This window comes from Physeter macrocephalus, chromosome 13, assembly GCF_002837175.3.
Source record: "Physeter macrocephalus isolate SW-GA chromosome 13, ASM283717v5, whole genome shotgun sequence".
NCBI lineage: Eukaryota > Metazoa > Chordata > Mammalia > Artiodactyla > Physeteridae > Physeter > Physeter macrocephalus.
Window position 1 is genome coordinate 88,433,250 of NC_041226.1, and position 15,933 is coordinate 88,449,182.

General features: G+C 57.3%; 1 protein-coding gene and 1 pseudogene across 5 annotated transcripts; both read right to left on the minus strand.

Moving 5' to 3' along the window:
• Window positions 1-2,049: 2,049 nt before the first annotated feature.
• Window positions 2,050-2,640, minus strand: LOC102980981 (peptidyl-prolyl cis-trans isomerase A-like; annotated as a pseudogene).
• Window positions 2,641-4,408: 1,768 nt separating this feature from the next.
• Window positions 4,409-14,543, minus strand: CERCAM (cerebral endothelial cell adhesion molecule). 5 transcript variants are annotated; one of them, XM_028497795.2, is made up of 14 exons: window positions 14,335-14,543; window positions 12,788-12,898; window positions 12,497-12,614; window positions 11,804-11,938; window positions 11,445-11,649; window positions 9,201-9,320; window positions 8,885-8,961; window positions 8,685-8,791; window positions 8,086-8,241; window positions 7,692-7,824; window positions 6,185-6,312; window positions 5,863-6,066; window positions 5,217-5,469; window positions 4,409-4,914 (listed from the first exon to the last, which is right to left on the minus strand). In XM_028497795.2, the coding sequence occupies exons 1-13, from the start codon at window positions 14,529-14,531 to the stop codon at window positions 5,217-5,219; spliced, it is 1,944 nt and encodes a 647-aa protein (XP_028353596.1). In that variant the 5' UTR covers window positions 14,532-14,543; the 3' UTR covers window positions 4,409-4,914. The 5 variants fall into 5 exon arrangements, with proteins under 5 accessions (XP_028353596.1, XP_028353597.1, XP_007102452.2 ...); XM_028497796.2 differs by lacking the exon at window positions 9,201-9,320; XM_007102390.4 differs by lacking the exon at window positions 8,086-8,241.
• Between the last annotated feature and the right edge of the window lie 1,390 nt (window positions 14,544-15,933).

The following is a 15,933-nucleotide window of genomic DNA, read 5'->3' on the forward strand; positions in this document are numbered from 1 at the left end:
CTTTTTCCTCTGACTCAGGCAGACCACCCAAGTCCGTCCTGATTCCCAGTCATCGTCTGGAGGGTCACTGTGATACCCGTGACCCTCAGTGCAGCACGCCCTCTGTGCCAGGCACCGTGCTCGCCTGCATTAGCTCAATGAATCCTCACAACATCCGGTGAGGTTGCAGAAAACTGAGCCTAGAGAGAGGTCAGGACACTTGCCCGTGGTCATAGAGCTAGAAGGGGCTGAGACAACTCAAGCCAGTTTTCTCTGCCCGCAGGGCCTACCCTGTGACAAGTAGGTTTGCAGGGAGGGCTCTTCTCCAGCATCCCTTCATTTTTTTTTTTTTTTGGCCGCCCTGCTGTTTAAGGGATCTTAGTTCCCCCACCAGGGATTGAACAAGGGCCCTCGGCAATGAAAGTGCGGAGTCCTAACCACTGGACCGCCAGGGAATTCTCCAGCATCTACAATTCGGCTAAGAAACCGGAAGGAAGACAAAGAGCTCCCCAAGCAGGCAAAACAGTTGGCAAACAGCCAATGCCCCAAAGCTGCCATTTACTCATAGCAAAGCCCCTTGTCTCTTGGTTTGCACACTATTGTGGCAGTAGCGGGGTGGGGGGAAGAGCAGATTAGAAGTGGTCCAGCAGGAGCGAGAAGGAGACCTGGTTCTTGCCCTGACCCATCCCCACTCTCACTTTCTCGCAGTTCTCCATGCCTCCCCCAAGCAGTGGGTATGCCTTGGAGAAAGACTTCCCAGCCTTTTTTCAGAGCAGGGCACCCACAGAAAACCAAAATATTTACACAGCATCTGAGTAGTCTGGTGGGTATTGGGGGATGTTTGGAAGTCTTGATGAAAATTTCATACTTCATGCTTCATAATATATATTAGGATTAGAAACTGTGGTATAAAATATTAGGGAAGACTTGAAAGCTCAGTTTTGTATAAAACTTCCAAATAAAACATTATACTGTATAAAAGAAGACAGACACAAAAGGCCAGGTACTACATGATTCCATCCAGATGACAGTTTGGAAAAGGCAAAATCAGGGAAAGCAAACAGATCAGTGGTTTCCAGGGACTGGGGCGGGAAAAGGAATTGACTGCAGAGAGAAGGAGGAGAACTTTTTGGGGGGAATGTATATATTCCATATCTTCATTGTAGTACTGGTGGCATGACTGTTTACATTGTCCAAAATCATCAAAGTACAGAGAAAGACAAATATTGTATGATATCACTTATATGTGGGATCTAAAACAATACAACAAACTGTTGAATAAAACAAAAAAGAAACAGACTCCTAGATACAGAGAACAAACTGGGGGTTACCAGTGGGGACAGGGAAGGGGGAGGTGCAGTAGAGGGTTAGGGGAAAAACAGGGTTGTTATGGAATGATATGAAATCATGTATGTGAAACTTTTGAAAACTGTAAAGCGCTATAGAACTTAAAGAATCATTCATTCAAAAACAAAAAAATCAAAGTAAATTTTACTGTATGTAGGTTTAGCTACAGCTCCCAAACCTGTCAGCTCCTCAGGATCACCTGCGATAGTTTTGTTCAAAAACAGTCAGGCCTCACCCACAACCTACTGAATCAGAACCCTGGGCAGGAGAATTAGGAGGGGGCAGGAATCTGCATTTCAATCAGCTCCCCAGGTAACAGGTGGTGGGGTGTGTGGTTTGGGGCCGGGACTTCTGGGTCAGAAGAGGGGATGCGAAGCTTCTGTCTCCAGCCCAGACCCGACCCCTGAATCCCAGGCTTGTGTATCTAACTCCTAATTGACACCTGCACCTGAATCTCAAATGTAGCACATCTGAAAATGATCTCCTGACCCGCCCCCAAGCCAGTCCCCTGCCCCACACTCTGTAGTTTTCTCCATTTCTGTTGATGGCAGTTCCATTCTTCTAGTAATTTGAGTCCAAAACTTTGACATCATCCTCAATCTGTCTAGGTCTCTCTCTCTGTTGTTGTTTAGCTTTTATTTCGTGATCATAAACTTAACTCTGCAATTCAGCTAGACTTGGAGCGGGGAATGGAAAATGTGAAACCCAAAGACCTGCAGCAAAAGCACAAAGATTATAGGATGTCACGAGCAGATGAGGGTGAGGGATGTTCTACCGAGCTATGGAAGGAATGGGCTGATGTTTAAGATAAAGCACGAGTCAGATTTATTAGAGTTGTCCACAGACAGCAACGGTGAGCTTCTTGCTGGTCTTGCCATTCCCGGAACCAGAGTGCTCCATGGCTGCCACACCATTCGTGCCCTTTTCTACCTTGCCAAAGACCACACACCTGCCATCCAGCCACTCAGTCTTGGCAGTGCAGATGAGAAACCGGGAACCACTTGTGTTGGGTCCTGCATTTGCCACGGACAAGGTGCCAGGACCTGTGTGTTTCAGGGTGAAATTCTCGTCATCAAATTTCTCCTTGTAGCTGGATGCCACCAGTGCCCTGATGAAACCACCCTGGCGCATAAATCCCGGAATACTTCTGTGAAAGGAGGACCCTCATAACCAAATCCTTTCTCCCCAGTGCTCAGAGCACGCAAGTTTTCCGCTGTCTTTGGAACTTCGTCTGCAAACAGCCTGAAGGAGATGCAGCCCAAGGGCTCGCTGACAATGTGGAAGAACACAGAGGGGTTGACCATTGCTAGGCAGCGCAGGGAGCAGCTCCCAGCGGTGGCGTGGCAGTGTCTCCTCCCGAAATTCTGCTGCTGCGTCCCACCACCCCCACTGTTAACACCCTGGTCTGGGGCACCATCATGTCTCACTGGGATTATTACACTGCGTTCCTGACCCATCTCCCTACTTCTACCCTGGATCCAACTACAGTTCATTACAGCAGCCAGGGTAATCATGTTAAAATCAAAATTAGACTGCGTCATTTGTCTGCCTCAAACCCTCCGGGGGCTCCTTGTCTCAGAGTAAAAGCCAAAATGACCTCCAAGGCCCTCCGTGCTCTGGCCCTGACCTTGGCTCCATCACCTCCAGAACTTGGCTCCTCCTTGCTCGTTCTGCTCCAGCCACAGTGGCATCTTCCCTGTCTTCTGAACCTGCCAGTCCTGTTCCTGCCTCGGGACCTCTGCACATGCTGCCCCCTTGGCCTAGAATGGTCTTCTTTCCCATATCCCCATAGCTTGTCCCCTCACTTCCTTGAAGTCTTTGTTCATGTGTTAACTTCTCTGCTCATACTTGATATTTCCTCCCTCATTTTGTTCTGTAGGACTTACCACCCTCCAATGTTTGCTTCTCTGTTTTTGTCTGTCTCCCTCACTAGAACGTCAGCTCTGTGAGGTCAGGGATTTTGGGGGGACAGTTTTATTCACCACTGTATCCCTAATATCTAAACAAGGCCCACAGAGGGTGCTCAATAAATGTTCATTTTAATGAATGAAAGGGACGCCTGGAGCCTGGAAGGGAGTAGTGACTTACTCAAGGTCATAGCCATCCAGAATCAATGGCTTTTGGTCTTGGAATGAACAAAGCACCAATTCCACAGCTCTGGCCCAAAGTCCTTCTCAGAGCCATGCCAGGCTCTGGAACCAAAGCCAGGCCAGCGGGACCTCATCCCTGGTACGGAAGGAGGGAAAGCCCAGCCCCAGGGGGTGCCTGACTGACTCTGCCAGGACCCGGGTGCTTACAAGACCAAGTCAAGGGACTGCATGGGGGAGGGGCTCCTCTGAAGGAGGAAACCTGGAGATGGCAGGTCCTGCGCTGGTGGAGCCACGGCAGCTACGGACAAGGAGTCGCCTCCCCATCCCCTCCGGCCGCCTGAGTGCAGGCAGTGGAGACAGTTGCTGGGCCTTACAGGGGTGGGGAGGGAGGAAGGCCGGCAGTTCCCAAGCAGGAGAGCAGAAGAAGGTGAAGCTGCTGCAAGTAACCCAGAGCACAGGGGGCAGATTCCAAACGCCCCAGGCTCCCTTCCCGTTGCTGGCCCCAAACCAGCAGAGGGCGCCCCGGCCCCCAAGGTCCAGGTTCTGCCACCTTGCGCCCTCTGGCTGCCACACTAGTTAGGGCGGGAGGGGAGCCCTGGATCTCCCCAGCCACTTCCAGGGCAGCGGTTCCAACCGCACAAGGGAAGATCCAAAGGCAAGGAGGCCTCAGCAGCCCTCGGTCTGGCCTGGGCCCACCCTGGCCAGCAAGGTGAGGCCGGTGGCGACCATGACAGCCGCAGTGGGTAAGCACTCACTGTGGGCCGGGCTCCAGGCCCGGCTACTTTATACCCACCTGGCCCGTGAGATACTTCTCCCACCTCCACTTTACCAATGAGCAGACTAAGGAGGGGATGCCAGATCGATGATCGCCTGCCTCCTCCTCTAGGCTGCCCTCCCCTCTCTGTCTCGCCACCTGCTCATCCACAGATCAGGAACGCCTCCCTCCCAGCCCTCAGGACACGCAAAGAGGCTCAACCATGAGTTAAAAAGTATAAAGTGCAATACCAGCCAGCTTTTATTGAGGGCCTACTGTGTGCTGGGTCCTCCTCCCACCTCCCTGCACTTCCCACTGGCCAGGGCAGAGGGTGGCAGGTGAGACCCATGTGTCAAGCTGGGTAGGGAACTGAGGTGGAGGTAGAAGGCGGCAGAGGGGCCCCAGCAGCTGGGTCCTCAGCTGGGGGCAGGGCTCCTGTGTCCGCCCAGCTTGAAACTGAAGGCTGGGGGCCCTCCCTTCTTCCCTCCACCCCAGGCCCTGAATCAGGCTGGCAAAGTAAGAGGGCCTGTGAGCCCTGCCCTTGTGCTACGTGACCTTTGGGGAAGGGGACCCATCTCTGAGTGGTTTCTCCCAATGGAAGACAGGTCCAGAGGGCAGAGTGGCCGTGCCCAAGGTGGCAGCCAGGTCTCTAATGGGTCTATGGTTCCTGGTGGCAGCTCTTGCTCTGCTCCCTGGACAGCTATGGCCTATTCCCGGGTGCTTCTCTGGAGTCACCACCCTGACCTGGTGGGACAAGAGAGGTAAGAGGAGAGAAGTAGAAAGAACTAGAGTTGGACAGTGAGAGACAGAGACAGAAACAGACACAGAGATGGTGAGAGACACGAAGAGATAGAGATGGGCAGAGAGAAAGAGAGCGAGAGAGAGGGAGTTAGAGGTGGACAGAGAAATGCAGACACAGTCAAAGATAGAAACAGAGAGAGAGAAAGCCCGAGACAGAGAGAGGGAGAGAGAGAAGACAGCTGAGAAGAGGAAAGGGAGACCCAAACACAGTCAGTTGTTGAAGGGGAGAGAAAACCGAGGCCCACCTAGAGCTCATCCTGGGGGTGGGGACGGAGGCTGTGCCCACTGCTGCCGGCCAGGTCCAGGCGGGGGTCCCGCAGGGTCTTATAAGAGCCACTCCAGCTGATGAGGCGGCCGCTGTCATCGTCCCAGGGCGAGGACGTCTCTGTGTCGCTGAGCCACTCAGCGTCCCCCGCGTAGTGGGTGGGAGCAGCGAGCAGGGGCCGGGCTGAGAAGGCCCGCAGGTCCCGCGGCCAGAAGTGTGCCTTGTACTGCTCACTGGGAGGCGGGAGGCTGGCTCAGGGGGGCTGGGGTAGGCCCCTCCACCCAGACCCATGCCAGCCCGGAGCCAGGCACCTCACCCCCAGAGCACCCGACCGCCCTCCCCATCTAATCCTGAGGCAGCATTTCTCTTATCCCCATTTTCTGGATGGGGAAACTGAGGCACGGAACAGGAAAATCGCTTGACTGAAAACCACAGGGCACCACAGAATTCACACATAGGTTGGTCTGACTCCAAGGCTAAGCTGGGCTATTCCTTGGTGACCAGAAGGAAGTGACTCAGCCCTGCCAGCCTCGGTCTCTCCACCTGCCCAGTGAGGGGACTTACTACTTGCTGAGGTTGGGCTCTCGGGACAGGCTGACCCTGTCCTGCCCCCACCTGAGGCTCACTTGGGGTGCTGGTCAAACATGATGGGTAGGAACTCATCCACGGGCAGCATTCGGCGCAGGGGCTGGGAGGCCAGCAGCTTGCGGGCGCCGGCCAGGCTCAGGACGTACGCCAGTGTCCAGTAGGAGTAGCCGGCCACCACCAGGTGCGGCAGCCCCTCCACGGCTGCCTCCTCCTCAGGGTTCACCTGCTTCCGGCCGAGGTAGCTGCAGGTGACACCAGGGGTCCCAGGAGTCACTGTAGATGTCCCAGGACCCCTCAGGAGGAGGCAGACCCCCGGAGGCCCACCCCTCTCCCTGGCCCCTGGGGGCACAGGCTGCCTACATCAGGTCCCAAGGAAGTTTCTCCGCCTCCACCTCCTCCATCAGCCGCTCCAGCCGCATCTTGAAATTGCTCTCAAAGCGCACATCGTCCTCAAACACCACGACCTGGGCCAGGCCCCGGGCAACCACCTGTGGTACACGGTGGGAGAGTCTCTTTAGACTCGGGCTGTCCCCTCCCACCTGGCTGACTCTGACAGACGCTCCTGGCCTCGGTTACAGGCCGAATGCTCAGCCCTGACTGCGTCGCTCAGCTGCTGAAGGCTGGGGGGCGGGGGGGGGGCCTCCCTTCTTCCCTCCACCCCTGGCCGTGAATCAGGCCGGCAAAGTAAGGGGGCCTGTGAGCCCTGCCCTTGTGCTACGTGACCTTCGGGGAAGGGGACCCATCTCTGAGTGGTTTCTCCTGATGGAAGATGGGTCCAGAGGGCAGAGTCTTGCTCTCCAAGCAGATCACAACGGCAATCAGAACCCTTGCTGCAGTCACTGAGCACGGGGGCCACAGTGTTCATCTCCAGGGACCCTCAGGAGGTACGATGTCCCCGTACTGCAGCAAGGAGATGGAGACACAGGGAGATGAACCCACTCGTCCAAGGACACACGGCCAGGAAGTGGCAGAACTGGGGTCTGAAGCGCATCTGCTGGACTCCAGGGCCTGGCTCCTCACTGCCGCCTCTTGAGCTTTCCTCGAGGAAGCTCAGCTGGGGGCTGGGGGCTGGGGGTGGAGGAAGGCCCTAGCCCCACACATCCCTGAGAAAAAATACTTTTTGTAGCTGTTGGAAATGTGAAAAGAGCATGATATCAGCTCAGTAAGTGGTGAAACGTACATCATCCTTCCACCTGTTCAGAGGTAGCAGAAAAGCAGAAATGATAAGCTCACACACCCATATTCTGGCTACAGTAGAAATAAAAACAAGGAGTGAGTCTGTGTTCCACCTCCTGGAGGGGGCGCCCCTTGGAGGGCCAGGCCCGGGTCCTCTCCTGCCGTGTCCAGGCAGTGACCTCTCCCAGGCACTCACACCCCAGCCCTGGGCTGAGGCTGCTTGGCCAAGCCCTAGGCCTTTCTTCTTCCCACACAGAACACACCCAACTCCTTCAGCCCCAGGGCCTGTGCCCGCACTGTCTACCTCTGCTGAGAAGGCTCCTCTCCCTGCCCCTCGATGGCGAGGCCCACCCTGACCCCACAGGAGGCCAGGAGGCCAGGCCAGTCCGCACTCTCGAACAGCCTGTACATCCCCCCTCCGTGGCAAGCTGAGTTCTTTCTGGATTTCCGCGCCTTGCTCTGGTCCCTTTGCCCCAGGAGGGACCGGCTGCATTCTTCTTGTTCACCTCTGTGTGCTCAGAGCAGAAGCTCCCCTAGCACACAGTAGGCGCTCAGTGGAGACCGCAGGGTGAATAAGGTCTAGGGTTGGGCCCTCAGGAGGCTGAAAGCTGCTGGCCGGGTCTTCGTTGTGGGCTCGGTCAACCCCCGGTCACGCGAGTGCTGGCGCAGAGCAGTGGACGGGGGTCCTCACCTCCTCCCAGATGGAGTAGTGGCTGAGGAAGCAGCCCACCTCGCCCTTGGTCAGCGTGCGGCCCGAGTAGGGGTCCTGGTAGCCAGGAAGCAGGTCCACGCCGAGGCTCTTCATGACGCTGCTGTTGAGCACCCTGAGGCAGATGGTATAAGGGGGTCAGGGGTGCCCACCAGGGACCTGCCCAGGGGGAACCGGCCTGTGCCAGTTGGGGACAGTCACACTGGAGTCTGGTTGGAAGGAGGCTTCTTCAGTCTTGTTACTGCTTCGTGTGGCCTGAAGCCATCAGTGGACCTGGAAAGCCACGGCCACCTCGGGCGGGGGGGATCCTAAGGGGAGGGGGCAGCAGTCTGAGGGGGACACACCCCAGGCTGAATGCGGGGAACGTGGCAGATACCTCTTAGGCAGCGGCCCAAGCAGAGGATGGACATCCTGCAGTCCACAGGGCTGGGGCGTATGCAGCAAACGGCAGTGGGCACGTGGGGCCTGTGACCCCTGGTTGCCGGGGGAACATGACTGGCCTGCTCCCACCCCCGCCCCGCCCATCAGGGACCTAAGTTCGGGATGGAAAAGAATTACCCTGATAATCGTAATGAAGACATTATTAACCTTTGGGATACTTACCGCATTTCAGGCCCTGGCTAAATCTTCACCGAACCCTTACAAACCCCTAAGAGGAAGGCAGTTACTCGCCGTTTACACAGTAGGGCTGAGAGATGGAGGTCACGCAGCTGGTGACCACGCCCAGAAGCTCCAGACCCTGGGCCTTAACCACTGTACTCTCCTCCCTCGGGTGGGCTGACGGGGGGCGCCCTGTCCTGTTCTGTCTGCCCTGGGACTCCCCGAGACAGAATTACTCAGGCCCTGTTTGAATACCTCCTAGAACGGCAAACTCGTTCAGCTCATTGTCTGCTTTTCCCACCCCCACGGAGCCGTGATGGGCCACCCGGTCCCCACCGGATGCGCAGGGTCCTGTCCCCACCCAGGAAGCCTCACCGGCCGTCCACGGCATCCACCAAACGCCCAGAGATCTCCATCTCCCAGAGCGAACTCAGCATGCGCTCTCGGCGGTCGGGCCGTCGGGCCAGGCTGATGACAAACACCTGGGGGAGGTGCGGAGGGAGGGCAGTGGGCGCAGGGGGAGGGGAGAGCCCACCCAGCTCCTGGCCCCAATCCTGCAGGCCGGGAGGACTTACCTCATCAAACCCCATCTTGCTGGGCCTCTTTGGGGGCCGGGACACATGAGCTGAGGCCCACATGGGGGGCCCATCCACTGCAGAGGAAAGCACCCCCCCATCATGAGTCCCTACTGGCTCTAGTCAGCGGCAGCCCTGGAGCCCTAGCCTCCCTCCTTCCTGCCCCCTGGCAGAACACCCAGCAGGAGATCACAGAATCCACCTGCCTCCATTGTCCCAGCGGGAAAAGGGACTTGCCCAGAGTCAGGGAACGAGTTGGGGAGAGGCTTCAACCCCAGCGGTGGGGAGGCGGGACACACCGGCTCGCAGCCCTCACCCAGCGCTTCCAAGATCAGGTGGATGAAGTTGACTCTCTCATCCTCCAGCCCCTGGTGGGATTTCACAGGCACGTTCATGTACCCATAACGGTGCTCGTTGCACACGTGGGCCGAGACCCCTGCGGAGAGAGGCCGAGTGAGCACTGGAGTGCAGGGTAGGGCTCTCAGAACCCAGATGGGAGGTCCTAGGCCCAGTCCCGCCAGTGACCCACCACGTGAGTCCTCTCTGGGACCCGGCGTCCCCACCTGGGCTTGGAGGGAGAACCGGCTTGGCTCAAACAATATCTAAGGAATCTTCCTGCCTAAATGGCTTATTCATGCAATAGATGCGTCTAGAGCACCAGCTGGCTGCTGGAACGACGGTGGTGAGAAAGACAGACAGTCCCTGCCCTCGGGGGATCAAGGTGAGGAAGGAGCAGGCAAACTCACACCTGGCTACAGCCACCTGACGCCACCGGGCGTTGCTCCACCCCCTAAATCTTTCCCACCTCTGCCCATCCCCCCTCGCCAATCCAGCACCATCACCTCTTGCCCGGATCCCTACACTTAACCCCACCCCCTCGCCCGCCCCCACCATGCTGTCCTCCACCTGGCAACCAGAGTGGCCTTTTTTATTCCTTCAATGTTTATCATCTTTATTATAATTATTTATTTAGCCTTTGTCTTCTATAGACTGTGAGGAGTCCTCCAGGGCAGGCACACGGTATCTATTAAAAAGTTAACCCCAGGCCCAGCATTGAGCACAGAGCCTGGCCCAGTGCAGGTGGTGGAAGCATGAATGATGGAGACAAAACCCCTGTTCACGAAATTCCTACAAACCGCTGACCAATAAAGAGCAGCTGACACTCAAAGTAGAGGTAGGAATGAAAAAATAAGGAAATAGGGAATTCCCTGGTGGCCTAGTGGTTAGGATTCTGGACCTGGGTTCAATCCGTGGTTGAGGAACTGAGATCCCACAAGCCGCCCGGTGTGGCAAAAAAAAAAAAAAAAAAAGGAAATACTTTTGCTTCTTCTCATTTTTTTCTCCATGTATTTGTTTCACCTTCACTCTCTTTCTGCACTTGATTTTTTTTTTCTTCCTGCATCTCTGCACTGCAGATGTTGCCAGCACCTCATGCACACACACAAAAAAGATGACACTCTTCTCCCTGGACACTTCTCACACACTGCTTGCCCAAGTGCAACACTTCTTGATTAAATCATCACTTCTAATTCACCTTGACCATGAGCAGAGTTCTCCACCCACCAGACAGCCTTCATGTCCTCGCTACCCGTGAGTGCACACCGTGAAATACATTCTCGGTAGCCTTCTCAGGATCTTTATTCCAACAGCAGTATCTCTGTCTCACTCTCAACTTCGACTTTTCCTCAGAACTGGGTTTATCCCATCCAAACCCAAACACTTTTTTTTTCTTTTTGCACAGAGTCCTAACCACTGGACCGCCAGGGAATTCCCCAAACCCAAACACTTTCTAGTAACCTTCATCTTAAAAATAACCACTGACAACAGAATGATATTTTCCAGTGTTCAAATCCAATCACGTGATCCTCTGATGGCTGCCCGACACCCACAGGCTAAAGACCAGATGCTTGCCCATCAGGTCCACACAAGCTGGCCCCTGCCTACCTTTCCTGCCTCAGCCTGCACCATGCCCCCTTTGCTTACTGTGCTCCAGCTGCCGGCCTTCTTGCATCCCCTGCCACCACAGGGCCTTTGCACCTGCTGCTCCCATTGCTTAAAATGCTCTGTCCTGCTCTGTCTACCTTGTTAATGTCTGCCCATACTTTAGATCTCAGCCCCAAAGTTTACATCCTCCAGGAAGCCTTCCCTGACAGGTTAACTCTAGTCTAAGCTCCCAAAACACCTATAATCAAAAAGCTCTTCTTCCTGTCATTGTGATTGGACATCGATTTGTGTGATCCTTTGATTGACTGGACTGGAGGATCCAGGAGGTCACAGCCTGCCTGATTTTACTCACCACTGTCTCCCCAGTGCCTGGCACCTGGTAGGTGTCCCATAAATATTTGCCTAATGAAGGAATACATGAAAGTGCCATGGTGGGGACAGCCAGAAGGACATCTAACCTACTGGGGCAGTGGGCCCAAGAAAGGCTACGACCTGAAGAACAAACAGGAATTAAAAAGATTAATTGCAGAGTGGGGAAGAGCACACCAAGCAGAGGGAATAGCATGTGCAAAGGCCTAGAGGCCTGGGAGAAAGGCTCAAGGAGAGCTGTCCTCACCAGCAGCCTGACAGGCGTAGGCGAAGATGATGATGTCGTCGAAGGGCCAGGTATAGTTGGGGTGAGGGGGGTAGAAGCCCAGCTGTTCTGTCCCCTCCGCCCGCAGGGATACCAGGAAGGTGGAGTGGACCATGGGGACACGGAAGCAGCCCCGGCGCTGGCGGTTCTTGGTAGGGAAGTAGTCGGCTGTGCGGCGGTAGTAGCCCTGGGGAAGGGGTGGCTCCGGGCTGTGAGAGGGCGCCCCTCCGTCCCCAGCATGCTGCTCCCCTGCCGGGGCCCACAGACCCTAAGGCCTTCAGTCTCTCCACGTCCCTCCTCTCAGACCTCAAGCCTCCTGAGGCCCCCGAACCCGGCCTTACCTGGGGGGTGATCCCACACCAGAAATTGGAGTAGTAGGTCTGAGAGTCCAGCATCGGGGCCACCACGGGCAGCCCCTGCTCGATCAGAAGCCGCAGTGTCTGGTTGTTGGTCAGAATGTTGTCCGTATCTGCAAACTGTGGGGAGGGGGATGTCACAGGCCCCAGCCTTGTCGGGGCTGCAGTCCCCCAAGGATTCACTGAGTGGGATCCCTCCAGATTTCCAGAAACCCAGAAAGTCTCCCAGGATCCAATGCGGTTCCCTCAGAGAGGTCTAACCTATAAACCAGTAGATCCGTTTCTGGACCAAGAACCTAGTCTGGGGCACTGGCTCGGGGATTGGGTCCAGAGATTATACCCCAGTTGCTGATCTAAGAACTTTATCTGAAGTTTTAGGAAGTAAATCCAAAGACCTACTCTGAGCTCTAGTCCAGGGAACTAGGCTCAGTTTATACTCCAGGCTCTAGCCCAGGGATCGAGTCTCAGTATATACCCTGGGCTCTGACTCAGGGATCCAGGCTTAGTACCGAGTCTGAGCTCAAGCATAGGGATCCAAGCTCAATATCTGATCTGGGTTCTGACCCAGGTTGCTAGCTGAAGGAGCCAGCCTACAGGTGGTTAAGTCACGCCAAGATTTCTGTCAAGGACAGGTGCCACGACGGGTGGGAAGCCCAATTGTAGGCCAGGCTTCCTTACCAGGATATAGTCGGCCCCCCAGTCCCTGGCAAAGGTCAGGGCTTCCTGTTTCAGCTCCATCAGAAACTGGTGCCTTTCTTTGGTCCAGTGCTTAGGGCCCTCTTCGTCGGGGTAGGACCTGAGGGGGTAAAACGATGAGATGTTCCCATGGGGTAGGTGCATGTGGTGTCCCTCTCTGCAGGGCAGTGGACAGAGCCCTGGTCTGGAGGCTGTGGTTCGGGGCTGTCCCTTTCCTTCTCTGGGCTGCAACTGTTGTCCATCTTCCCCAGAACGTTCCCCTCAGGTCACCACCTGGGCTCCCCCTCAGGCCTCCAGACCACAGCGGCATAGTCATCGCCCACAGCAGCCAGCCACTCCTGCAGCATCTCTGTGGTGTTGTCCACGTTGTGGTCTGTGGCACACCTGAGGACACAGGAGGAAGAAGGGTGAGGGGGCACAGCCACTGAAGGACCAAACCCTGAGGCAGCCTTGACCCCCGGAGCACCAACACTTGCAGGGCTGGCCTCTCCTGGGAGCAGAGGAGGCAGGTGTGCTCCAGAGGAAGGCAGGAAGCCAGGTCCCAATCATAGGTCTGTGATCCACTGTGTGACCCCAGGCAGGTTCTGACCCTCTCTGGGCTTCACTTTCTCCCTGTAACTTTAAGCTGTCCTGGCATGCTCAGGGGCTGAGATGACAGAACTCGAATGCACTTTGAAGGATGAAAAGTACCTCCACTTTGAGGAACATATCTGCCACTTTCTCTGGTTACCTTCCTTCCCTGCTGTGTGACCACAGGTCAGCCCCCTCCCCTCTCTGAGTCAGGACTGGACAGAGGAGCTGCTGCTTCCCTCCACCAGATAGTTGTAATAACGACCAAACCACACTCTGAGCGTCCCTGAGAAATGCTGATGGGCCCGAGCTCCGTTGCCACCACGAGTAGCCTCTCTGAAGGGGCTCTCATGACAGAGGGGGGTGCAGGGGGCTTAGCCAAGAGCCCAGGTTTTAGGTGATACTGCCCCTTTAAGTCAATTCCCCAGAAGTGAAGATTAACTACGTGTCAAGTCTTCTATGGGTGGGAACTAACTAACTCCCAAACTGGTAATTGTGGGCAGCCTCCCCAGGCCACTGGCTCCAACCCCAGCCCAACTTTGGTGTGTTGGGGAGGGAGGGTAGTTTGGTCATTTCTCTCAGTTTATCTCCAACCTCAGCCTGGGACTTCTCCCTGCTCTGGCTTCCACAGACTGTGGCCTCTGATTCCAGTGCCCTGCGGGGACGCCTAGGGGGAGAGACTGCAGGAAGGGGGCTTTGCCCTTGGCCGCAGGACCCAGCCCCTCTCCTGAGAGAGGCTGGAGCCAGCCCAGGGGAAAGGGGAACGGGTGTGACTCCCCCATAGGGCAGCATGGAGCCCAGTGCTGACAGCACCCTTACGGGCTCCCCAGGAACCCGGAGGCCTGCTGGTCTGTGCCACATCGGGCCCCAGGGGACGCCAGCTGCTCCTGTCTGCTCCACTCCGAATCAGGCCAACCACAGGTCCCACGGGTTCAGTTTCAGCTCTGAGGGCTGGGGCAAGAGGGACTGGGCCCAACTTACACCCAGAGGAGGTCCCAAGAGGAGGAATAGGGGCCAGAATTAGGGAATGGTGTCCCTGTGTCAACCTAAGGCCTCAGAGGTCAGTCTGCAGGGCCAGGGGGATAAGGGGTCCTGTCCGGGGACACGGGTTGCATAGGGCCTATCTCCGAGGGAGGGGCCTGTCTGGGTGGTGTCTGGGCAGCGAGCAGATGGGGCCATCTGGAGCCCGGACTGTCGGTGGGGTTGGGGGATAGATGCCCGGTGGATGCCGATGCCCGGGTCTCTCTCACCAGAGGGCCAGCCTGGCCCGGGGGTAGTCCAGCCGCTCCAGCGCGCCGAGGTAGTGGGGCAGAGAGTGCTCGGCATTGCGGGCCAGGATGGCAAGGACCACGGCGGGCAGCGGCGGCTCTGCGACGCCCGCAGCCTCGAGCCGCGGCCCCAGCAGCAGTAGCAGCTGGAGCAGCGGGGCGGCGGGGGCAGCGCGCATGGCGGGCGCTCTGGCGGCTGCGGCGGCCCCCGGGGCTCCCAGCCCTGCCGAGGGTAGTGGGCGGGGCGGGGCGGCCCGGCCGGGGCGGGGCCTGCGGCCGGGGCGGGGCCGAGGCGGGCCCGGAAGGGGTTGTGGGGGGCGCACCCCCCAAAGAGTGGACTCCCACTCCCAACCCCTATTCGCGGATTCTCAAGTGTCCTCTCCTCGACCAGGGGCATCGCGGGGCCAGGGCCCGGACACCCGCCCCGGACGCGATCCAGGAGCAGCTCCCTCCCGGCTGGAGGGTCGTGGGGGACGGCATCCGAGCCGCCCGGGCATCTCAGAATGCTCGACTACGAATCCCTGGGCGTGCAATCGCCAGAATCCGGCTCCACTGAGCGCCCCTGAATCCGGATTCCCTGGCCATCCATCTGACGCTCAGACCTGAGCCGCAGACCCCGCAGGGGGACCCACTGGGCCGCGGCCTTTCCGGGTTCCCCCGCTCCAGCCCCCTCCACCGCCCCCGGGCGCCCTCTGGCGGGCCCAGACGGAACTTCTCAGACCAGCCAGCAGACGCGTGGGCGGACAGCAAGACCAGCTTGGGGGGCGGGGAGGGGGTCCCCCTGACCTGCGGACGTCATCCCGCCGCGGTCCGAGCCTGGCGTCCCCCGCGCGTCATCGTCCTCGCCTCCGTCGCCAGCACCGGCACTGCTCCGGCCCTTTAGGAGAGCAAAGCCTACTCTTAGATTGAGTGTAGAACATGGGGCACCATTCAGCCCCTCACGGTGACCCAGCCCCCTCCAAAGCAGGGTGACTCCTGTGTCTGGTCAGAGTCAGGGTCCTACGGCCCCTGCTGAGATGGAAGAGGGTCCGCAGACTCTCTTAGGGCAGGGGGAGGGGAGGGGTCTGGAGGCACCAGTGGTGGGTTCTAGCTCCTCTCTACCACCAACCTCAGGCAGGCCGCTTTCCCGGAGCCTCAGGGCCTCCTGGGTAGAATCGGGCTGCTAACAGCATCCATCTAGGAGGGTTTGCAAGGATTCCTTGAGAGCGTGAATGCACTTTAATTCTATGCATGGGGCCTGGCAGGCGGGAAGAGTTCCTGGGGCTGGAAGACAGAACTGGAGAAGCCAGCCTCTCCTTCCATTCATCCCCTCACCCATGGGAACCTACTCTCCTATGGCACCTTTGGGTCTCCCTTCAGCTTCTTCCCAGGGTCAGGGAGGGGGGCTAAGCCTGTGCACACTATCTCCACTGCAAGGAAAGGGGTGGGGGCCCAGCAAGGAAGAGCCTGGTGATGGGGCAGCATGGGGAGGCATCAGACCCCAGAGTCCTGGTCTCCAGCCCAGCTCCAAAGCCTCCAACAGCTTCCAGGTGGGGCTGCTTCACAGCCAGTGCCCTGCAATGGAAGGTCTGAGGCCCCCCG

Bases quoted from the DNA above. Each gene is read 5' to 3' on its own strand.
- CERCAM (XM_028497795.2), bottom strand. From the start codon at position 14,531: ATGCGCGCTGCCCCCGCCGCCCCGCTGCTCCAGCTGCTACTGCTGCTG. The intron at 8,792-8,884 runs GTAAGTCCTCCC...CACCTCCCCCAG, and splicing joins GCAAGATGGGGTTTGATGAG to GTGTTTGTCATCAGCCTGGC. The intron at 6,313-7,691 runs GTGAGGACCCCC...CGTGTACCACAG, and splicing joins ACTACTCCATCTGGGAGGAG to GTGGTTGCCCGGGGCCTGGC.